Here is a 24920-nt window from a genome sequence, read left to right on the forward strand (position 1 = left end):
CTGCTCAGCAGGGAGCCTGTTTCCTCCTCTTTCTCTGCCTGCCTCTCTGCCTACTTGTGATCTCTGTCTGTCAAATAAATAAATAAATAATCTTTTAAAAAATATTTTTTAAAAGTACATATATAAAAAGAGATTCTTCAAATTGTTAAGTGTGAAATGAATGATTAAAATAGACCATCACTAAGTCAGTCAGAGAAAAACAATTATCATGTGATCTCACTGGTATGAGGAATTTGAAAAACAAGACAGTGGATCATAGGGGAAGAGAGGGAAAAAGTGAAACAAGATTTAAAAAAAAAAAAGATTTTATTTATTTATTTGAGAGAGAGTGAGAGAGCACGAGCGAGGAGAAGGTCAGAGGGAGAAGCAGACTCCCTGTGGAGCTGGGAGCCCAATGCGGGACTCGATCCTAGGACTCCGGGATCATGACCTGAGCCGAAGGCAGTCGTCCAACCAACTGAGCCACCCAGGCGTACCAAAAATGAAACAAGATTAAACCAGAGAGGGAGACAAACCATAAGAGACTCTTTTTTTTTTTTTTTTAAAGATTTTATTTATTTTATTTGACAGAGAGAGAGATCACAAGTAGGCAGAGAGGCAGGCAGAGACAGAGGGGGAAGCAGGCTCCCTGCTGAGCAGAGGGCCCGATGCGGGGCTCGATCCCAGGACACCGAGATCATGGCCTGAGCCGAAGGCAGCGGCTTAATCCACTGAGCCACCCAGGCGCCCCCATAAGAGACTCTTAATCTCAGGAAACAAACTGAGGATTCTTGGAGTGGAAGGGAGTGGGAGGGTTGGGGTGACTGGGTGATGGACATTGGGGAGGGTATGAGCTGTGGTAAACATTGAGAATTATGTAAGACTGATGAATCATGGACCTGTACCCCCGAAATAAATAATACAGTATATGTTAATTTAAAAAAAAAGAGAGAGCATCACTGCTCTCTCCAAGAGGGGAGAGATTTTCATGGCCTGAGGGAGACAGGAAAAGAAGGGAATAGGGGCCTCTGGCTAGGCCTTTAGAGAGATGGGGAAGACCTTTCAGATCATGGTTTAGTTAAAAGAACCCCAATTACCACTAAAGATAATGAATCCTAACATTGGAGTTTAATTTCATGTCACATGAAATTGACAGTAGGTCACATGATTATGTTTTTATATTTCGTTTAATTATCCAGAATAGTGGATCTTTTGTAGGGTTGTTTTTTTTGTTTTGTTTTGTTTTGTTTTGTTTTTTTTTAAGATTTTACTTATTCATTTGACAGAGAGAGGGAGGCAACACAAGCAGGGGGAATGACAGGGGGAGAAGCAGGCTTCCCGCTGAGAAGGGATCCCAACATGGGGCTTGATCACAGTATCCTGGGATCTTGACCTGAGCCAAAGACAGATGCCCGATGACCGAGCCACCCAGGCGCCCCTCTTTTATAGTGTCTTGATAAGATTTTCTGTAGTTTATAATGTGGAATTTTTTTTTTTAAGATTTTATTTATTTATTTGACAGAGATCACAAGTACGTAGAGAGGCAGGCAGAGAGAGAGGGGGAAGCAGGCTCCCCACCGAGCAGAGAGCCTGATGCGGACCTCGATCCCAGGACCCTGAGATCATGACCTAAGCTGAAGGCAGAGGCTTAACCCACTGAGCCACCCAGGCACCCTATAAAGTGGAATTTTATAAACCACTAGTAAGAATGAAGTGGGAAGGGAAAGGAGAGAAAATAAAGTCCCAAAATGTTGTACCTAAACAGAATAGAAGATTAGGGTTAACTGTCTGAATAGAGAAGTAACGTGAAAGTCTAGAAAGTCTATGAAGAAAAGGTTATTGGACAAGGAAGAATTTATAATTAGATAAGAAATAACTGAATGAAATTCTCATTAATTTACTAGAGCCTGGATAGTACTTAACTTTAGATGTAATGTTGAAAAACATTACTCATAAAAATACTCTCTTGTAGCATGTCAGATGAAGAACAGGAAAGTGGTTGTGATACTGTGGATGGCTCTCCAACGTCAGACTCTTCGGGACATGACAGTCCCTTTGCAGAGAGTAGCTTTGTGGAAGACACTCATCAGAACACGGAGCTCGTGACCTCGGCCAACACAGAGACCAAACCAGCTGTTTGTACTGTTGTGGTGCCACCAATGGGACTAGAGAATGGATTAAATGCCGATGACCATATGGCCAACACGGGTAAACTGAGTCTGCCCTATTTCCCTTATTAGCCCTTCAAAAAGTCTTAATTTGGGAACCTTAGAGAATAACATTGCCAGAAGTCACCTCTCAATTTCCAACTTGACCTGCCAAATCTGTCACAGAAAGGAAATCTTTCCTAATATTATTTGGTGCTGTGAACCATGAGATGCCTTTTCTCTTTATGTAATTTTAAAGTTTGTCAAATCAATACTGTATAAAATATCTAAAAACCTTTCTGATCTTTACATGAGAAGGGGAAAGCATCAACTGTCTACTGTTTTGTTCGTTGCCAGATTCTATATGCCAGCCATTAATAAAAGGCCGATCCGCTCCTGGGAGATTAAACCAGCCTTCCACGGTGGGTAATCGTCAGCAGAAACTGACATCAGCATTCCAGCAGCAGCATTTGAATTTCAGTCAGGTATGTTCCATGAAGTCACAAGAGTCTTTGGGATTCAAAATTAGTGGTGTTTCATTTTGGGGGAAAAAAGATTCTGACACTGTACGCAGTCTTGAGAAATGTATCCCTTTTCATCTCACGTACTAAGGAGAATTCGGTCTCATGCAGATTATCCATAGAACCTGAATTCTTCAGAAAGATTAGGCTTTTAGATTCTCTCAAATAATTTTTTAGTATGTCTCTTGTCTTAGTGTCCTCCACTCAGAATGCACACTACTGGATCGATGGCTGCATTTGTTGTGTCAGTCATGGTAATAGTCACACCTTACTGAGTCCTTTCCATCTGGTCAGAGTTGTACCCGGCAGTTGTGATTCACTTTGGGAAAGAAAAGAGAATAGATGTTGGAGTCAGACCTGTGTTCAGATCCTGGCTTTACCGGGTACTATGCATATTACCTTGGCCAGATCTCTTCAACAAATCTGGACCACTGTTAGTGGGAATAATTGCTATGTTGTAGGGTTGTTTTGAAATTAAATAGTGTCACCTTACATACGTTGTTAAGCTTTCCATAAAATAAGTGCTCCACAAATGGTAGTGATTGGTAGTGATGGGGGATGGTGATACCAGTAGCTTTGGTAGTGGCAATGTTATATTATTATAGTACATAGTAATAAATATTACATGTTTAATATTAATATGTACAAAACTGGTATTTTACTCTGTGTTAAGTAGAAGTGGAGATCTGAGAGAAGAGCTGTGGTTGGTCAGTCACAGAGTATATCATAATTTCCCTTTTTTCCTTCTTTTTAACTTATAAAATATGTATTCAGTCTTTTTTTTTTTGTCTGTGTTTTTGGATAGGTTCAGCACTTTGGATCTGGGCATCAAGAGTGGAATGGAAACTTCGGACATCGAAGACAGCAAGCTTATATACCTAACAGTGTGACCAGTAATCCATTCACTCTTTCTCATGGAAGTCCCAATCACACAGCTGTGCATGCCCATCTGGCTGGAAATGCACACCTTGGAGGACAGCCTACTCTACTTCCATACCCATCATCAGCTGCCCTCAGTAGTGCTGCACCAGTGGCCCACCTCTTAGCCTCTCCATGTACCTCAAGACCTATGTTACAGCATCCAACTTACAATATCTCTCATCCCAGTGGCATAGTTCACCAAGTCCCGGTGGGCATAAATCCCCGTCTGTTACCATCCCCAACCATTCATCAGACTCCGTACAAACCAATCTTCCCACCACATTCTTACATTGCAGCATCACCTGCATATACTGGATTTCCATTGAGTCCAACAAAACTCAGCCAGTATCCATATATGTGAAAACTCAAAAAGAGTATATTGAGGAAGCTCAATGATATAAACATTTGATTAAAAATAAAAACATGGTATTTAATAAATATTAGCCATGGCACAAGAAAATTATTTTTGAATCATGTAGACTTGGGTGCAATTTAAACAACTTTGAGCTTTAAAAAAAAACTCACTTTTAATGTGTTTTGCACATTTGGTATAACTTGTCTTTGGTCATGTATCTTCTTATGTAGTAACTCTAGACAGGTGACTTATGGGAGCAGAAGTCCAGTTTTGCTCCTGCTATTTTTTATAAAATTGCCTTCTAACTAGTGCAAGACACATCCACATTTGGGAAGCCATTCTGTGTACAGACTTAGAGCAACAGATGCACATATGTCAGAATTACAGCATACAAGTGAATTGTATTATCTGTGTCTTAGTGTATAAATGTTGGGTCACTTACCTAAGAAATTGAGCTATTGTTCTTTACATTTGCATGTGTCTTTGCATGGGCAAAACATTGCCTAGACTTTGCTCTTAAATGTTGTTCTAATAATCTCAGCTGCATTGTAAACCGTTCCCACACATAGTGCCTTAAATATTTGAGGTTGTTAATGTTATTACCTATATATAAATGTTGAGGACTGCAGCACTTAAAATTCAGATCTACTCTTTAGTTTTCTTTTGATAGAGTAATGTTCATTTTTGGTTTTGTGTGGTATGATTTCAGGTTGTTAGCTGTTTTTTCCTTACTAAGAGGGCAGCATGTTTGCTATAGCTGAATTCTGCTGTCTGATTTTTCAGAATGATCTAGCTTCAAGAAAAGCAAGCAGTTAGTAGTGCTTAAGAAAAATTGATTCAGTATCTAATGGATAATTGATATCTGTCACAACACAGCATTTTATATACTGTTAAGTGAAACTGCAATACAATCTAAGTTTATTTTGGGCGTGTTTGCTATATAATTGGATTTAATAAAATGTTTAGAGGTGCAGTAGGCATGACTTTGAGTAGATAATGAAAGAAAATGCAAAATGCTCATTGATTCATGATGTGGTTTCATCTTAGCTTGGGCAAACCATGCAGTATTTAATAAATAGTAGCAGAATATTTACTATTGAAGCTTGAAAAGATGTGAGTTCTTTGTGTGCAATTTTTCCTTTATGCATGTGAGAAGATTTTTTTTTTTTAAGTATTTTTTACATTGTAGTACTTGTTTTGCTTGTTGGTGGTGTTTGCTTATTTAATACATTCCGTCAGGGACAGAAATTACATGCTTTTTCTTTCCTAGGAAGTGTGTCTTGGGTTTTTCCCTTATTTTCTTTTTTTTCTTTTTTGGTGGTGGTGGTTATGTTTAAATGAAGTTGCTTTTACAGCACCAAAGACTTAATCATCCATTTCCTATATAAAAGGTAGCTACTTTTTTGCATAGACCTCAAGTATATTGTAGTGTAGAGGTGGAATTTAAGGAAAGGTATTAAACAGGCTGTGTTTTAGCTTATGGGCAAGTAATAAATTGTATCATTTATCTTGAATGTATCATAGATAAGCTGCTATATAACGATTGCCACTTCAGATAGCTGTGAAATTAGGTGATTAACTAGTTGTTATTTAGCCTTCTAATTTCTGTATAAGTCTAATTACATGAAATAGAAGTTGGGGTTTTGATTTTTTACTTTGCTTTTCTGTTTGGAGTGTCATTGTAACTACTGTATTGTAAATGATGGAAAATAATTGCATATGTTATTTTGGGGTGTGTTATTTGCATCAGTATTTTATCTCTATTAATGTTTGTGCTCATCACTGCATATAAAAAACTTGGATGTATCAATGTAACTTAATTTTTTATTTTCATACTGGCATTGTAGACACTTGAGAAAGCTGTATCTTGCAGGCTTGACTTAACTTTTTTTCCTTTAAAATCTGGAATATAATCTTACAGCATTTACTGGAATAAACAGTACAAAGCATTTGAGTGTAAAACTCCTCAAATGTTTTGGATTTACAGCATTTCTTTGATAAATGAATTGCATACCACTAGTACAGTCTAATATAGCGTTGACAATAAGCTAATAGTGGATAAACTTTTCTTTACTCCATTAACACAAGCAGTGTTTTATTTAATAATCATCAATGAAATAAATGTGCCTGACATTGATTTTAAAAATTACAGTATTAGATCATAAAATTAAAACCAGCAGTACATTTTTAGTCACACTGAAAATGAAGGACTTAATTTTCCCCACAGGTTTCAGTGTTTTTAGTAATCAATTCTATGCATTTTATATAAATAAAAAAATATATATATACATATATATTACACAGAAAAAGGAGTAGCCTAAGATTAATTTAAAAGATTATTTACAGATGGCAAATTTATGGAGTCACTATTTAAGTAAACTTGCTGCCCTCCACAGCTTATTAATTTTATTTATATGGTCCGGCAGATCACTGGTATCTGCTCACTTCTTGGAACAGAATCAATGCTGGCCACGGATGTTTCAGAAACACCAAGTGCAAAGGATCGATTTCTGTTTGTACAACAGGTACAAAACTGGCGCAGTTTTACTTTCATCCAGGGCCGTATTTACTACCCTGAAATGTCGTATTTTCTGTATTTCACTTCCAAGACTCAGATGGTCTCATTAAATGGACAGTAAATGTTTTCGTAATAGTGAAGTGTGATAGAGTCGTACCCTGGTTGAGTACACTGCTCTTAACCGATTCTAATCATGGGCTTTTTAATGTTTTAAAAATTAAAAATGTCAAAATTCTGCTAACTTCTAAATTCAACATACCAACAAGAGAATTTGGATTTATACCTTTAACTCTTTAAAACCATTTTACCGGTTTTCTTTGGTTTTACTGCTTTCTTAAATAAAACACTGCATGACTTCCAAGTTGCATATTTGCATAATATTTTAATTTGCAATTTTTTTAAAACCAAATACCCTGATATTTACTTTTCTTTTCCTTCAGGGTGTTTAAATATGTTAGTATAGTAGAAAAGCCTTTTCACTTTTTCAAATCTCTACTGCTAATTTTAATCTTGGTTTGTGTTATGTAAAAGTTAAATCATACACTGCAAGGTGTAGGAAGATTTGTTTTAATGAACCCAATGATATAGATTTGATTACTAAGTTTGAACTGTTAACTGTTTAACAATTTTAGACTTGTGGCTTTCTTTCTTTGGTTTGTTTTTGCTTTTACTTCCATGCTACACTAGTTTGCCATGTAGCAATTGCACTGTGCAATATTACAATAAGGACTGGGAAAATTTTTATGGATGTAATGTCTATTACGGTTTGCGCTAGTATTTCTCTCTAGTTCTCAGTGATTTAAATGTGACCAAGCCTTCTGTACTTTGTCACAAAAAGCGGGTTTTCCAGGTGACTATTTTGGTGAGTGTCAAAATAAGAATTTATGGTGTATTACTGTCGATTCACTTTGAATTAAAATATATATATTGCAGCAAACAGCTTGTTGCCTTTTTTTCCACCCAGGACTGCTTACAGGGGAGGGAAGAGAAGAGGCAGTGACACTTAGTAGCTAACTTACATCAGTCATCTAGTTTAACTCTCAGAACCACTTGTGAGATAGGTATTATTTTCACCATTATGCAAATAAATGAAGAAATAGTTTCAAAATATTTAGGTAAGGTGTCCAGAGTCCCAAGGCTGAGTGGTGAATCTCATCTCTGAACAAGGCTGCCTAATCATAACTAATCCACTTTCCACCAGTTCTTTTTGTTTTTGTTTTAAAGATTATTTATTTGAGGGACATTATCTGCAGGAGCAGGGGGAGGGGGCAGAGGGAGAGAGAATGTCCAGCAGACTCCTTGCTGAGCATGGAGCCTGATGTGGAGCTTGATCTCATGACCGGGAGATTGTGACCTGAATCTTAACTGACGGCCCCTCTCCAGGCCCCTCCACTAGTTCTTTTTAAACTGAGACCTGAGGCAGTGCGCCAGAGGTCCTGCACCTACCAGGTAACCACAGCCTATTTCCTCTGAATTTTGTTTCCTTGAATATTCTTTGAGGTGAATGTTTCTGTTTAATATGGTTGAATGAAGAGTAGGGAATTCACACGTATTTTTAAGATGTAAAACATGAGACTTCAAGGGATGCCTGGGTGGTGCAGCCGGTTAAGTGTCCGACTCTTGATTTCAGCTCAGATCATGATCTCAGGGTCATGAGGTCGAGCCCTGTGTTGGGCTCTGCGCTGGGCGTGGAACCTGCTTAAGGTTCTCTCTCTCCTGCCCCTACCCCTCCTTGCTCACTCATGCTCCGTCTCTCTCTAGAAAAACAAGCATGAGACTTCAGGAGAATGTTGTTGTAGTAGGCCAATTTAACTTACGTCCTCAAATAAAATCTCATACTTCAAGGATTGGACTTACTAAGAATTATTTTATTTTTTAATATTTTATTTGTTATTTCTGTAGAGCGGGGAGCCTGATTTGGGGCTCTATCCCAGGACCCTGGGATCATGCTCTGAGCCAAAGGCAGATGCTTAACCAACTAAGCCACCCAGATGCCCCAAGGATTGCACTTTAGAGGAACATTAGTAGGAGAGTTTAGGGGGGGGAACATTCTACCAGAACAGTGAGAATACATAATCTCTTGGAAAACTTTTAATTGAAGTATAACAGGCACTTTTGTGTCTGGTTTCTCTTGTTCGACATCTTTTCTGTAAGATGCATCCATACTGTGTTTAGCAATGACTCATTTATTCCCATTGCTGTATAGTGTTCTTTTGTGTGCTTATATAATAATTTGTTGGATGGTGTTTTTGATCATACTTTTTGGAGATCATGGGTATGTATTTCCTTAGGATATATATGCAGCGATGGAGCTGGGTCATAGGCTGTACGTACGTTCCACATTATTAGATTCTAAAATAGTATTCCAAAGTGGTTAAATTCAGTTTACCCTCAATAGCAGTAAAATGAGAGTTCCAGTTACTTTATGTCCTCACACATTTTATTTTTTTCTTTCATTTTAGTCATTCTTGTGGGTGTGAGTTATTCAAAGTAATGCGAAGTTTTCCATTTAGCCCAAAGCACTGGTCCTACATATTAGATGAGATCCAGATTTTGCAATTTACTGGAAAGTAGAGTAAATTGGCTTCTTGAGAAAATAAGTTTCTCCACTATCTGGAAGTAGGGCGTTCCTATGACACCTTCTGTAAGCCAAAATGGTGTAAAGAAGCAATTACCATTAATTTTAATGGAAGAACTTTTGAGCTTTCCTAGACCCGAAAAATAAGCTCTCTTAGGTTATTCCAATCCCTTAGGATGGAGATAAAAGTACAGATGTTTATAAACACAATTCAAAGCTCTGGCTGATTGTGGCGCTGGGCTACTGAGCCTAGTTCCCCAGGAGGGAGCTTGGTGGGACCAATCTCTAAGCTCTGGCGGCTGCTGCCTCTCTAATGGCTTTCTACAAACAGACGCTGCTGAAGGCTGTTTTCGTTTTTGCCTCTTCCAAAAAACCGAAATCCTTTTTAGGCTAGCAAAAACAGGTGCTGATACCAGTCTTTCTTAAAAGGGAAGAAGTGCCATAATCTAAACAGCCATTTTAAATGGACGAAGAGATATTTTTAAAAAAATGTCTTTTAAGATGAGCAACATGTATAAACATGTATAAACCATTCAGTCAGTACTTAGCACAGTGCTGGGCACACAGTAGGTCTCATGAGTCATTCAGTAACACGAAGCATTTATTATGTTTCAAGCATTATATACTAGGCATATATCAGTGGACAAAACAGGAGGTTTTCTAGCTTTTAGTTATCTTCCTATTAGCGGGAGGGAACAATTTAAAGCGAGTAAGTCCACTTAGGGTAAGTGGGATACGTGGGATATACTGATTAAGTGACCGGGCAGGGGAGGTCAGGGAATACCTCAGTGAGAAGATGAGGCTTGGGTTGCGACAAGGAGATGCTAGCCAGCTATGCAGAGAAGAGTATCTGGGGGAAAGAACAGCAAGTGCAGTAGGGCTAAATCAGGAATGAGTTTTCATATGGGCAAACCAGAAAAGTGGCTTGTGACACTGGAGAAAAAGCGTGCAAGTGGGAGCCGAAGCTAGAGGATTGAACTAGAGGCGTGACCATGCAGCCCTCCGCCAAACAAAGGAGTCTAGATTTAATGCCAGATGTTATGGGATGCCTTGGGAGGACTTTAAGCAGGCAGGCAGGCAGGGCCAGAAGGGAACCTGGAAGTCCAGATAGGACAAGGTCGTTGAAATAGCTCAGATGAGAGATGACAGATACCAATCCTTTGTCAAGACGTTTGTATTATGAACATTTTCTCCCTTGCCCTTTCAATTCTTCACAGGGTGTTTGGAAGAGCAAAGGCTTCGAATTTTGATAGAGTCCAGTTTCTCAGGATATTCCTTTATGGCTTGTGCTTTTGTGTCCTAAGAAATTTTGCCTATCTCATAGATGGAAAGACTTTTCTTCTTTTTTCTTTGCCAGAAGTTTCATGGTTTTAAGTTCTACTAGGTCTGTGACTCATGTCATGCTAAATTTTTTGTCAATTTTTTTCATTTCATGGCATTATTTTACTTTACAAGAACCCATGTATTTCTCTAATTAGAAGTATGGTCATTTGAAATAGAAAAAAATGTTAATATTTCTTATTTTTTCATTCATAAGAATAATACATTATTACATTGTACTTGGGAAATGCAGAAAAACAGATTTTGAAAACTCATCAAAATACGAGTGTTCAGAGGGTTAAAATAATATAAGCAATTTTAGATCCTGATCCTTCCAGCTTGTAACACGAGCATCTTGCACATTTTACGACTTCAGAAACATTTCAAATGCCAAAATGTGAAATTTAGAGGTGATCGACTGTATTCTAATCATTGCTTATTTCCTCAGTGACCATGGAGAAGCCAAAGAATTTACTTATTTTTCTTACATCAGATTTTCATACTATTTTAAGCCAGTTCTTTAATTTAAGAAAATATAAACAGGAACAAAAGAGGAAGCCCTCAATCCAGATTCACTAGTGAACATTTGGCATGCTGGCTTCACCTCTATTTACGTATAATTTTTTTTTTTTTTAAAGATTTATTTATTTGACAGAGAGAAATCACAAGTAGACAGAGAGGCAGCCAGAGAGAGAGAGAGAGGGAAGCAGGCTCCCTGCTGAGCAGAGAGCCCGATGCGGGACTCGATCCCAGGATCCTGAGATCATGACCTGAGCCGAAGGCAGCGGCTTAATCCACTGAGCCACCCAGGCGCCCCATATTTACGTATAATTTTTAAATGGAACCATTTGTGGATAATCATGGCCCCTAAATACTTAGATGGCGTCTGAAGAATGACCTTCTTCAACTAACCACAAAACTTCATAATACCCAGCAAAATTAATGATTTTATAGCATCCATTCCATATTCAAATTTGCCCAGTTGTTTCAATATCTTCCCTTCTCCCCTCAACTCCAGGAACCCCGTCAAGGTTTATCCATTACATTTGGTTATGACATGTATCTTTGACTACTTTTAATTCAGAGCAGTCCTCTATTTTTATGACATTTTTGAAGAATTTAGGCTAGAATGTCCTACATTCTGAATTTGTTTCTACATGTTAACTCATTCCTCTCTATATTTTCCATAAAGTACAAGTTGGGTCTGATGACTTGATTAGTTTCAATGTTTGTTCATTGAGTTATTTGTTCATTGCAAGAATGATAGAAGAGATGTCCACATTGCATCATGTCAAGAAGCACATAATTTCATGTCGTCCATTATCAGTAATGACACTGGGATCAAGAGGTTGGTAGCAAATCTCTCCGTTGTCCCCTTTGGGGTGGTGCTGAGGTAGTATCAGTAATGATTTACTCAGTGGCTTTAGCATCCCTTAATGTCTGTTGTCTGAACCAGTTATTACATTGGGGGTTGCAAATGCTGTCAATTCTGTCATTACTTGTACATTCATTACCTGGCATCACCCATCATTCTATGAAGAAAGATTTTCTGGCTTTCTCCTTAAGCGAGCTTGCACCCCACCGCCCATCATTATGGATTCATGGATTTTGCTTTATTCAGTAAGTTAATTTTAATTTACTGAATCCTTTTGACTCAGTTCAATGTTTCCTTGTTCTCTGGCCCAATAAGGTGTCTTAGGCTCACCTGGTATTTTCCTGGCTTTGGATCTGGAATTGGTCATTTCTCCAAAGAGCCCAGGTTTCAAAGGACCTAGTTTGAATAATGTCTATGTCCTACACATAGGTAATTCCCTTGTCTTTTGGAGTGCTGTCCCTGCATGGTGCCATGTGTGTTGCTGACCAAGAGTAGTTCCTCCTCTTTGCTCACCTTTCATCCTGTCTCCCCGTCACTCAAGCTCAAGTCTGACTATTCTCTTTGGGGACAGGTATTGCTTGCCCAGCAGCTACTGCCCACCCACCGCTGTTAACTATCTTGTGACTGTTGCTGATCTTGACTTCCTCTTGGCCTTGTGCATTGATTGCAGGTGATAATTTGAAGCCAGAATGAATGAGGAGAAGAATGAGTGACAATGTAGAGGGCGTGCATGTAAGGAGGATTCATCTAATAAATGCTGTGTTTATAGCTGTTTCGCCAATGGCTAGTACTTGTGCCAGTGAATGTGCAATAAATATGGACCCTGGGGTTGGAGGACATTATTCAATAAGTCTTAGTAATATTTGTGTTGAGTTCACTATGCTGATTGACTTGAACGAAGCTATGAGGTGATGGGAGCAGGGATTTTGCTGCCCCAACACACCATAGTCCCTGTCCTTGCCTTTGTCACTTTGATCATATTTCCTGTAATTTCTTGTCTGCTTTTCCCACCAACTAAACTCTGAATGCAAAAACCATTTTTATCTTGTATACTCAGTATCTTTGGCACTTACTATGTGCCGGGCACAAGTAAGCCCTAGAACATTTGCAAAATAAATGAATGAAATCAACAAATATTTGCTGGATAGAATTTAGAAGGCTCACATGTTATCATCTGCCTGGGTACTAATTAGGTGGTATGGTTTTGAGCAAGTTTGGGCTTCAGTCTATTCGCTGATAAATTGAAAGAGTTTTGGGTGCAGACTCAGTTAGCAAGGGCAGACGACCTAACTCTGTGAATTAGAGCAGGGACTGTGGCACAGTGGAGAGCCAAGCCCTGTCTAAAGGGAGGGGGACATGCGTGCAGGATCGTGGACCCAATGTGTACCAACTTCTAGGTGTTGAGAAATGGATGTTGGTGAAATACTGGCAACTAATTAAAAGTTAAAAATTGTTTTCATTTAAAATTCAAGTTGTCTGCAGACTGGGTTAGTTTGTGGGTAACCAGTCTGCTGCAATAGTTATTCTTTGAGTTTCCTTTCTGTTTTGACATTTAATCATTGTCCCTTTACAGTGTTGCTTCATTGTCATATGGCCAGAAGGGGGGGAAAGTGTTCTCTAATTTTTTCTCTCAAGTTTGGTCCCATAACTTTATTGAAGGTAGCAAAATAGAAAGTGGGGCAGAGTAGGCTTTGTCCCACAAACACCAACAGTAAAACATGAGCAGTTTCTAACTTTTGTAGATACATTTTGAAAAAGTGAGAGAGGATTCCAAGCCTCAGCAACTCTGTAGAATACTTAAATGGGTTGATTTATCATGGAATCAAAGGAAGGCATCGTTTCATCCTTCCATGCCTCTGCTGCCATATAGACCTGCCCTGTAGTCCAGCAACGTGGGGATCCTTTCATCTCCAGGAAGGAAAGTGGATTTAAGAGGATTTGGCAGCCAGAAGGGGAGGGAAATGGCCATCTTCCTCCCAGCAACCCCTTCCGGTGCCAAGATTTTTTGTTTATTTTAATTTTTTTTATTTTGCAGAAGAAAGAAAACACTTAGCGAGGCTCTATAACTTTACTTCTGATAACACAGAAAGAAGCAGTGCTGAAATGCAAGGCCCCTCCTGACTCTGATTGTGGAACTTCTACCTCAGCGCCTTCTCTAAACCCAGTGCTTACAAGTGTTTGACAACAGCCTGAGGGAAGAGGTGGGAGATAAGGGCTGCATGTATATGGGCCTATGTAAGTTTGTTATAAATTTAATAATAAGAGTGTAGCACACAGCAGCGTGTGGGGGGCTCAGTCGGTTAAGTGTCCCAACTGTTGATTTTGGCTCACGTCGTGATCTCAGGCTCATGACATGGACCGTTGTGTTGGGCTCCAGTGTTCAGCAGGGAGTCAGCTTCCCTCCCTCTCCCTCTACTCCTCTCCCCTTTCTCTCAAAAATAAATAAATAAATGTTTTTTTTTTTTTTTTTAAATGTGGCACACAAATGATAGTAAAACATACAATACTCTTAGGATTATTTCCATATATCCAATTTATTCTCACGATGCATTCACTGAGTTTTGCCAAACTCTTGTATCTAGAGTCAACCTGTGGTTCTAGTTAAATCACAATTTGACTAAATCAGGCTCTGATTTATAATAATAATAATACTTGATTACTATCTCACTTAGCAAAGAAGTTGCCTATGTTATGGATGAACAAGGGCGGTTCTGACCTGAATGTTCATTGTTATTTTCTTGTACGTTTAAGACCAAAGTGAAATAGGAAGGACAGGTCTTGGAACTTTTCTTCTTGCCAATGACATGAGTGAATTCTTTGCTCAATTTGATGACAGTTTTCAAACACTAGAAAACATGCCTACTTTGTTTTTTTTACATGCATCTAGATGGCTGCAGACATGATGCACTTCTAACTTGCATTAACATTCTCTCCATCACCTAAGTCTAGAAAATTAACAAACAATAAACCAAACCCTGATTTGTCGTGTTTCCAATTTCTGTGGTGTAAATGCTCCCACCACAGACAATTTCAAGCTACTTACATGATGTCACTGAACATAAAGGTGGGAAGAGGTGTGTAATTTTGCAGTATTTCCACTATATCGATACAATGGACAAATAATTGCAAGAGCACAGGTACTAATAAAACGTGGTAAAGTAAATAGGGGTCAGTGAGCTTTGAGAACAAGCAGTCCTCACTTGGATAGTACCAGGGAACCATAAAAATGACTGCGCAAACTGAAACCATGCTAAGTGATCTTAATAATCAATGGGGAAAATTACAATTGTTCCATGACCTTCCACATTTTTTGTTAAAGCAGAACAAACTTTTGTACTCTTGGTTATAAATGTAAATAGGGAGATGAAAAAATAGACTAATATGTATATAGTATACTAATTTAAGACATTAGAAACACTGAGAATGAAAGTTTAGTGGTGCTTGCCTACTTATTGTATGACTCACGATGCATCTTTCCTACACTGGTGAATTGTCATGCTGCTTTCTCACTTGGGATCAGCTTCTAACATTTTATCCCTTGTGCTTCAAATGTCATGAAATATTTCTGAGAATCCTTCTAATGTGAATTTTTTTTTGGGGGGTGGGGGTGGCCAGTATCACTTCTCTGGATCTCTTCATCTTTCTGTCACAAACACTTTACTCATTTATGTCAATGAGTTCACCTGTCCTAAGTTCCTCTGGCTTTATCCAGACTGTCTCTCAAAGAGCAGCCTGTCACCCCCTCCCCACAACCAGCCATTTCTTCGATGAGTCCATTCATCTTTGATTCACCTTTGATCTCCAGTGCTATCAATTTTCATTTCTTGGCTGCACGTACGTCTTTGTTGAACAGTTCCCTTTTTTCATTACCCATGTTTGTAAAATGCTGCATGGATTTGTCATAAGAAGACAAGTAGCTAACACAACTTCATGTTTTGTTGTGTGCATGAACTGATTAACAGATGAGCAGTGATCAGTCACCAACAGTCTTTGAAAGACGTGCTGTGGCCGGTCACTGATTACTAAGCACATCTATTATTTATATGCTGATTTATGGACTGGAGAGCCAACAGCAAACTGCAAACTTCATGCTATCTATCACTCATAGCAAATATCCTGTGGTAACTAAAATCTGAACCACATAGGAGGGGGACTGTGTGATTTAACTAAACTGTGATAATTGAAATTCGTGCATTTTGGAACCACGTAAAGCTAGGGTTGCTTATACCAATTACCTCTGTGTGTGGGTTTTTTTTTTTTTTTAAGATTTTATTTATTTATCAGTGCGTGAGCACAAGCAGGGATTGCTGCAGGCACAGGGAGAAGCAGGCTCCGCGCTGAGCAAGGAGCCCAATATGGGATTTGATGCCAGGACCCTGGGATAATGACCTGAGCCAAAGGCAGATGCTTAGGTGACTGAGCCACCCAAATGTCCCAAATAGAAGGGTTTTTGTTTTTGTTTTTATTGTTGTTGTTTTAAAGTAGGCTCCACACCAATTGTGGGGCTTGAACTCACAGCCCTGAGATCAAGAGCCACATGCTCTACCAACTGAGCCAGTCAGGAGCCTACCTTTGTTTTTAATACAATTTAATTGTATCCTTGTTTATTTTTTAAAGTTTATTTTTTAAAGTAATCTCTACACCCAGTGTGGGGCTCAAACTCATAACCCTGAGATCAAGAGCTGCACACTCTACGGACTGAGCCAGCCAGGTGCCCTGAATCGTAACTTCATGAAATTCAACTTTTAATAAGAGGTATGTCTAAACAACTGGTTCACAAAATTCTGCCAGTTTAACAACTGACTATCACGAGCTGGTAAAGCCAGATCCCGCATATCCATAAAGCATTCATAACCCTAACCCTAACCCTAACCCTCATTTATGTGAACAGCAGGGGGCCGTGACTTGCCAAAGCTCACAGGAAGAACGGCAGAGCCAGAGCCATCATTCCAAGCCTCATACTCTTTCAGCTGTCCTGGTAGCTTCCATTCAGATCATCTCAAGCGTCACCACAAGCCCATAACCTATATCTTCTATAGTTTCTTAATATCTATATATTCTATATCTTCTTAATATCCCAAAAGAGGTTATATTAGAACATTGAATCATTTTAAAAGAATGCAACATTTGTTTTAGCTCCTCTAATCCCTTCCTAGCCTTATGTCTTACGTGAATAGCTGAGATAATCTATTTGTCAATTTTTGACCCCCAGTCTCAGTAGCTGAAAAGTACACAGCCTTATTATGCCTTGTTCTTACGATATTTGGTTCCAGATTGGTGGCGGCTCTGCTCCTGGATACAGGCCACGTATAGTCCATGGGATTCCCTCATATTTGTGTCTGGACTGAAGGAGTAATGACTATTAGACATGCTGCCCTGATAGAGGAGGGGAAAGATGCAGAGTTAGACCCTGCAATGGTTCTTGTAGTTTATGAATGCAACTGGCCCACTGTCACTAGTGTCACATTCTGTTAGCCAAAAAGGTCACGTGGCTGGCTGAGGGTCAAAGGGGAGGGAAAAAGAATCGGGACAGAAAGATAACTGCAAGTCACACAGCTATGGGTGGGGACGTATAATCTGACGGGGAAGCGAAGACTAGATAGAAAGCTGATTTTTGCTTCTCTTTTGTTTCTCACAAGAGGAGACAGAGTTAGCTTCCCAAAAACTACCAAAGCTCAGGGACTTGATTTGTTAAAAATTCATTTATTGAGGTAAGAATAAAGCCCTATGGTGGATGGCCTGATGTCTTACTGCTCCAAGAGCGGCCTATCAGTCAGGATTGGCATCACTTTGGAGTTTCTTTTTTTAGAAAAGCAGACTCCGGGAGCGCCCGAATCTGCTCAGTGGGTTGAGCCTCCCATCCTTGCTTTCAGCTCAGGTCATGATCTCAGGGCGTGGGATCAAGCCCCATGTCAGGCTCCCTGCTTGGTGGGGCATCTGTGTCTTTCCTTCTCCCCCGACTCCTCCTCAAATCTGAAAAGGAAAAAGAAAAGCAGAATCAGATGACAACAAATTAACCAGAATCTTCATTTTAACGAAGACTATAAATTCATGTACACATTAAAATGTGGGACACTCTGGCCTAATAGATATCCAGATACCCTTTCTTGCTGTGTTTTCCTTATCCCCCGCCCCAACTCCCTTTTCTTTATTCCCAGATCATGGGAAATGGCATCCTCGTTCGTTCCAAACTGAATGTTGTCCTCAATTCCTCCTCCTGCTATCGCGTCCCCCTGTCAGACCCATTTCAGCATCATTCCATGTCCCCACTGTGCTGTCTTGGTCCAGCTTTGGAACTTGTCTGAACTAATGCTCCGGTCTGACTTCCTCACCTCCAGTCCACTCTTACTCCCAACTCCAATCGACCTTCCTCTTACTTGCCTATGGTCTTACCAGAATTCAATTCTGATTAAGATAGGAGCAGTGGAGGTGACAAGGAGATGCTTGGGGTGGGGGTGGGGGGGTAGGGGGGCAGTACAAGTAAACACACAAACTAAGTGAAAGCAGAGCTCTGCCTAGCCAAATCAGTTTCATGGAAAGTCTTGGATCAGTTTCCCCAAAGCTCCTCATGTGGAAATCCTGGAGTTACCAATGGATGCCTGCCTGCTTTAAAATCTTGAGTAACAGGGTACCTGGGTGGCTCAGTGGGTTAAAGCCTCTGCCTTTGGCTCAGGTCATGATCCCAGGGTCCTGGGATCGAGCCCCGCATCGGGCTCTCTGCTCAGCGAGGATCCTGCTTCCCCCCCTATACCTGACTGCCTCTCTGCCTACTTTTGATCTCTCTGCATGAAATAAATAAGAAAAATCTTAAAAAAATAAAATAAAAAATAAAATCTTGACTAACACTTTCAGGAAAATGTTCAAATCTCCTGGCATGATGTTGAACTCTCCATGACAGGTCCATTGTCTGACTCAACAACAGAATCTCTCATTGCTTTTCTCCTCAAGTTAACAGTCCTATCAGCTACTTGGCCATTGCAGAAGGTACCTGTTGGTTTGTAACTCCACGTCTTTGCATGGCTCAAATGCCCTCTCTCTTGCCTCCATCTTGTCTGCTTGTTCTGCCCCAGTTCAAGGGTCATCTCCTCTGTCAGTTTCCCCTGACTCAGGAAGAGATTTAATCTCTCCTTCCTTATGTCATTTCCACCTCTGGCAGAAGTAATTGTTTTATAATTTTCTTTCTCCATTGCTATATCCTGAGACCCTTGATGACATGGATTTTTGTCTTACTCATCTGCATAGCCCCAGTGAGCACAAGGTTGGGCAAATAGTAGGTGCTCAATAAAGGTTTATCGAATGGAGTAGTAAAGATTAAAATGGCTTAAATCTGACACTGTGAAGAAATGATAGATAGGATTGGATTCATATTTTTTAAAAAAGTCTACTGTCAGGCACCTAACAATACTTAAGAATGGAAGATGCTTTTATTACTGTGCACGTTGTCTCTAAAGGAGTGATGGTTTCATCTGGTCTGAAAATGCACTTGATTGGACTTGCTAATAGAATAAAGCTGTTTTTGTCAAACAAAAGGGGGCATTGATGGGCTGGGAGGGTTGGCATTTGTTGCTGGTGGGCTAAATCCTTGATAGAATGCTGTTTATATTACATATCTTACAGACTTTCAAAACTTATAGCCTTTTATTTATTTTATTACATTTTCTTGAGGAGAGCTTTTCTACTTTATTACGAAAAGAAGCTTTTATGTGGTCAGAAAATATAGCATTGATTCTTTTCTTTCTTCCTATGAAATGCTGCCGTTCCAACAGCCAGAGTGAATTGTCTCAGTTCACTTCTTTAAGTCCCATCACTTCACTTAGGTTTGTATGTCCTTGGCTCCTGAATATCTGGCCCTTTAGTGCACAGGGCGACAGAGTCCCACGACCAGCAGTTCCAGAATGTTCCATTCTCATATATTGCACCCATGTATACCTCCTAAAAATAAGGTACAGCAAGGCATTTTCCAAAATAGGTATCATATATGTAAAATATATACATACATACACATACCTTTATTCCTGTGATATCCAGAAATTTTAAAAATGTACACATTTATTACAAAATCATAACAAAGACAGGACAGTCTTTTGCCCATTCTGGAAAGATGAAGCTCAATAATAACATAACCTGGAAACCATCCAGAGATTGTGGCAGTCTCTGTCTTCTAAGTAGTCAGATATTCTTGCATTAAGCTTGGCAAAACTGCCTTTCAAAAACAAGGGGAAGTAGAACGAAGGGAACAGACCTTGCTCATCTTTCCAAATGAAACACGAGAACGATTTTCAAATAAAAATGCACAAACATTTGTTCTTTTATTACTAAAAGTGCTACAGTGAATAATGCAATTTTTTTACTGTTCTATGATTTATTAGTTGTATATAATCCCCAGAGCTCATCACATCACATTCCCTCCTTACATCCCCAACCCTCCACCCACCTCCCTGTCCAATGCAAATTTTGTTGAGTCTTCTGTGGTTTTGTTTTTTTTTAAACAAGAAGTGATAGATCTTTAAAATAAAATTTTAAATAGAAATATCCTTTATATACTTAAGAAAAGCATTTTATATAACAATAACATCAAAGATTCATTGAGTGTTTTGTGCCAGATTCAGTTTTTCTAACACTTTTATTGAGAGATGATGTACATAACATGAAACTCACTAGTTTTAAGTATTCATTTAAATGACGCTTAGTACAGGGAGCGCCCGGGTGGCTAAGTCAGTTAAGCGTCTGACTCTCGGTTTCCACTCAGGTCATGATCTCTGAGTCAAGAAATGGACCCCTGAGTTGGGCTCCGTGCTCCATGGGAAGTCGGCTTGAGACTCTCTCTCCCGTCCCTCTGTCCCTCCCACTTGTGCTCTCTGTATCAAATAAATAAATCTTAAAAAAAAAAAAATAATTTTAATATGATTACAGACTTATACATCTGTAACCATGATCTAATTTAGAACATTTTTCTCACCATAAAAAGAAACCTTATGCCCACTTACAGTTGGCCAGTCCACGTTTTTACTCCCTAGCCTCAGGCAACCACTATTCCATTTTCTGTCTCTTTGAGTTTGCCTTTTCTGGACATTTCATATAAATGGAATCATCTGATATTTGGCCTTTTATGACTGGCTCCTTTTACTCAGCATAATATTCTCAAGGCTCATCTGTACTGTAGCCTGTTTCAGAACTCTGTTCTTTTTTTTTTTTTTTTAAAGATTTTATTTACTTATTTGACAGAGAGAGATCACAAGTAGATGGAGAGGCAGGCAGAGAGAGAGATAGAGGGAAGCAGGCTCCCCGCTGAGCAGAGAGCCCGAAGTGGGACTCGATCCCAGGACCATGACATCATGACCTGAGCCGAAGGCAGCGGCTCAACCCACTGAGCCACCCAGGCGCCCCACTCTGTTCTTTTTATTGATGAATATGCTATTGTAGACATTTTATTTATCTACCCACCAGTCAATGGAAATTTGGGTTTTGTAATTTTTGGCTCTTGTGAATCATGCTGCTATTAATATGTATATTCAAGTATTTGTGTGGACATAGGTGTTTATCTCAGGTAGATAATCTTGGCATCTTGGGTTAGACATCTCTGGTTTTCTGAAAGCAGGATACTGAGGTTTTACTTTTTTCCTAAAGTCACCAGTTATTAGGTGATAGATTAGGACGAGATCCCAGTTTGTAAATCTCTGAGATTTTCAATGATTTTGATCCTACTTTCCACCCTACAGAGGGGCTGAGAAAAGCGCTTCAGACAGCGAGGTGGAAGTTGAAGGCTAAGAGATGCAGTAACGATGAGCCAGTCCCATCGTGCGAAAGCCTGGACCATGCCCCCGCTCTGCAATTAGCTGAGCCCCAGGAGCCCCAGAAATATTAACAAGACAAATTAGCCCTAAAAAACTGCGTTCTCTCACTGGAGGCTTTGGAGAATAATTAGCCAGAACCTGGGAGGCTGAAATGTTGTTAACAGGAGACCAGTGCAAATCAACAAGGCCTGAGTTGGGAGGTTGCTTTAGGGCCGAGGTGAGGACTGAGATCAGCCTCACCCCAGGGGCAATCAGAACTGGCCTTAGTGGGTGCCGGTGCTGTACCGCTGGGCCTTTTGTGCTGGGCCCTGGAGCAGGATTTGGAAGGTTCTTTCAGAAAAGTAGGTGGAGAGAAGAGGAAAGGGAAAGAAGAGGACCTACGATTCTGCAACAGCCTTTTCTCTCACCCTCCTTCTGGTCCATTCTTGGGTGAACCGACCAGGGACACACAGCTGATCCCTCACTCTGCTTTAAAAACTCTCGCATAGCTCCCTACTGCCCTTAGGCATAGTTAATTCAAACACACCTTCTTTTCATTCGGGGCGGTTCCACAGAGTGAGTCACACACTTTTCTCAGGGGGGACACCGAGACTCAGGAGGGGGCCAGTCAATGCTGGGTGTCATAGAGCACTGTTCCATGGGCGTGGCAAAACTGTGTGTCTTCCTCACTTGACTCGAAGTACAGGGACAGTCAAGGCAAGGGCCCAGCGCATGGTAGGAACCGAAGGACTTCAGTGTAGACTTGGGCTTTGTACAAGTAAGGAATGTCAGTAAGAGATTAGGACTAGAGCAGGGAGATCTAAACAGAAGCCCAGGTATCTCCCCTAAGGCAATGTGGGAAATCTCCCTTCAGGGCCAGAAACCACCCGCTGAAGATTGACCTTTACCCCTGGCCTAACAAAGTACTTTGCAAAAAGACAGACACTTCTAACACTATGTAGCAATAATCCCACATAGGGAAAGTCCCAGAGCCTTCCTTACAGCAGACTAAAGTGAACTAAAGGGTTTATAGGTTAGGAGGAATGTATTTGTTATGTAAGATTGACTGAGCGCTTACTGTGTGTCACGTATATTTCTAGATGCTTGACAGGTTATCAACTCAATCCTGTAAGGTAGGTAGTCTTATCATTTCCAGGGTTATAGGCGAGTCATATAAAGAATATGAGACTTGCCCAAAGTTATGCATCTAGTAAATGGCATTTCTGAATTTAAATATCTGAGTTGTCAAGTTTTGGAGTCTATGCCCTGACTCATCATTAATCAAGGACAGGGATCTTCTCAAGCTTCCTGCACCAGTAGAAAACCTTGCCACAGTTGTTCCTACTCGGTGAGAATTCAGCCTCACCACGTCTGCGCCGGTGTGGGTCTCCTGCCTGGAAGTCGGGTCTCCCCAGGTGCCTTCTGTGCGGCCCTCACCAGATACGTTGCTCTCCCTCTGAGAACGCTGCACATCTGTCTTTCCAGCTTGCTATTTGCTGGGCCTGGCAAACTGACCATAAATGGTGGCTTCTTCCTTCCTCCCTCCGCCTCCAGGCGCGGAGAGCCCGCTCCCCTGCCCACATTGCCACATTGCTAGGCCTGCAGCTCAGGGCTCTGCCGCAATCGCTCCGCACCGCCCCGAGGTAATGCTGCCCCCGTCTGCGCCTCTCACCAGACTGCGGGCTTCCTCAGGACAAGAGGCCGCCAGCCTCAGTCAGCAGAGAAATTCAAAGAAACAGGTCTAACAACCAGGATCACGGAGAGGAAATTTCTATCTTGTTGCAGTTTGGCAAATGATGTTGGAGGGGAAATCCCAGTTAACACATAGAGGACATGTTTTTGAGATACACAATTGCTGTCTCTCAACCCCATGGAATTTGCCCCCCCATCTCTTGTTTTTCTCTCTCTCTCTCTCCAGATTGTATTTAATCATTTGACAGAGAGAGAGAGAGAGAGAGAGAGAACACAACAGGGGGAGGGCAGGCAGAGGGAGAGGAAGGTGGGGGGTAGGGGCAGGAAGAAGCAGGCTCAACGCTGAGCAGGAAGCCCAGTGTTGGTCTCCATCTTAAAACCCTGCGATCATGACCTGAGCCCAAGGCAGATGCTTAACTAACTGAGCCACACAGGTGCCCCTCTCTTTTCTTTCTCTAAATGCCCATAGAGAACTCAGCTGTGGTCTGATCCTGTCTCTTGCCCACAGCTTCTCCCCTTCTAGATCTTTTCTATCCAGGGCCAGCAAAGCCCCCTCCCTCTCCCTGGGATCATCACTTGCTGCCAGGATCATTCCTACCGCCTTGTGATGTTGTCTGATTGACAGCCATGGACCGGCTTCCTCCTCAGTGCCTCAAACTCTTCTTTCTTGTCTCAACCACACCATAAGTTTCTTAAAAATAGCAGAACTAATTTAATTGAACAACCAACTGAAATCATAATAATCCTAAGAGGGCATTCTGTATTTCAATAAATCTTGGATGCATTAGAAAACACATCTGACGTCTGAGAAGTTCATATATGGGGGAAAAAAACCACCAACCAAGTGTCTTAGATGAAATATGGTGTTATTTCTATCCTACACAATGAGTGAGATATCACACTTTTCCACACCCACTAGCTGGCTTGCAGTACCCTGGGCACACCAGGCCCACTCTGCTTCTGTGCTTTTGCTCTTGCTGTCCCCTTACCCGGAATGCTCTCTCTGTGAGCCTTATTCTCTCCCTCCTTCAGCTCTTCGCTGAAATGTCACCTTCTCAGTGAGGCTTTCCTTCACTCCATCTAACGTGGCAACACTCCTTCCCTGCCTTTCATTCATTTTGTTTGTGGCCGTTGTCCTCAGTGTCTAGAACGGTGCCTGACTCATAACAGGCGGTCAGTGAGAATTGTTGAATGAATAGAGTTTGAGCTTCCTGAGGTCAGGGATGCGTGTTTTTGCTCCCCATTTACATCCCCAGTGCTTAACACAGTAGCTGGCAGGCAGTGGGCTCTCAATAAATATTTATTGGCTGAGAGAAGCACGAAGCTCTGATGAACGAGGGAACTTGCTTAAGGTCATCCAGCTTGGCAAGGGGAAGAGCAAGGAGGCCAATTCGGCTGACTAGGAGGCCTTTTGTTCTAGTGGATAGGGACTGCCTATTTCTACTTGCCGGAAGGGACTTTTATGAAAAGATTTTCCTCTGGTCTTCCCAATACGCAGAGCACTGCTTTGCACCTAGTATGGCTGCAGGAAATATTTATAATGTGTTTTAGTCCAGCATGTTATTGCAACTAGGCCACAGTCGCTTTAGTTACTCAGGGGTAGTAAACCGGGCATGCAGGTGTCCGCCGGCCCCCCAAGAGAAGTAGTAAAGCAAGCAGCACAAAGCGCGCCCGCCTATCTGCAAAGGGCTTTCCAAAATCCAGGCTGAGGAGCTTACTGGTCTCTTCAGTACGTGGACCA

At 40.8% G+C, this 24920-nt stretch overlaps 1 protein-coding gene across 5 annotated transcripts in view; it reads left to right on the top strand.

The window, feature by feature from the left end:
• HIPK3 (homeodomain interacting protein kinase 3) overlaps positions 1-7378 on the top strand; it is a 92590-nt gene extending 85212 nt beyond the window's left edge. For all 5 annotated transcript variants that reach the window (XM_059139211.1, XM_059139219.1, XM_059139223.1 and 2 more), the window contains 3 exons: positions 1952-2187; positions 2484-2611; positions 3453-7378. In XM_059139211.1, the coding sequence (XP_058995194.1) occupies positions 1952-2187; positions 2484-2611; positions 3453-3929 (841 nt within the window). In that variant the 3' untranslated portion in view covers positions 3930-7378. The remainder of the gene's footprint in view (positions 1-1951; positions 2188-2483; positions 2612-3452) is intronic.
• Positions 7379-24920: the final 17542 nt, after the last annotated feature.

This window comes from Mustela lutreola, chromosome 1, assembly GCF_030435805.1.
Source record: "Mustela lutreola isolate mMusLut2 chromosome 1, mMusLut2.pri, whole genome shotgun sequence".
Lineage (NCBI taxonomy): Eukaryota > Metazoa > Chordata > Mammalia > Carnivora > Mustelidae > Mustela > Mustela lutreola.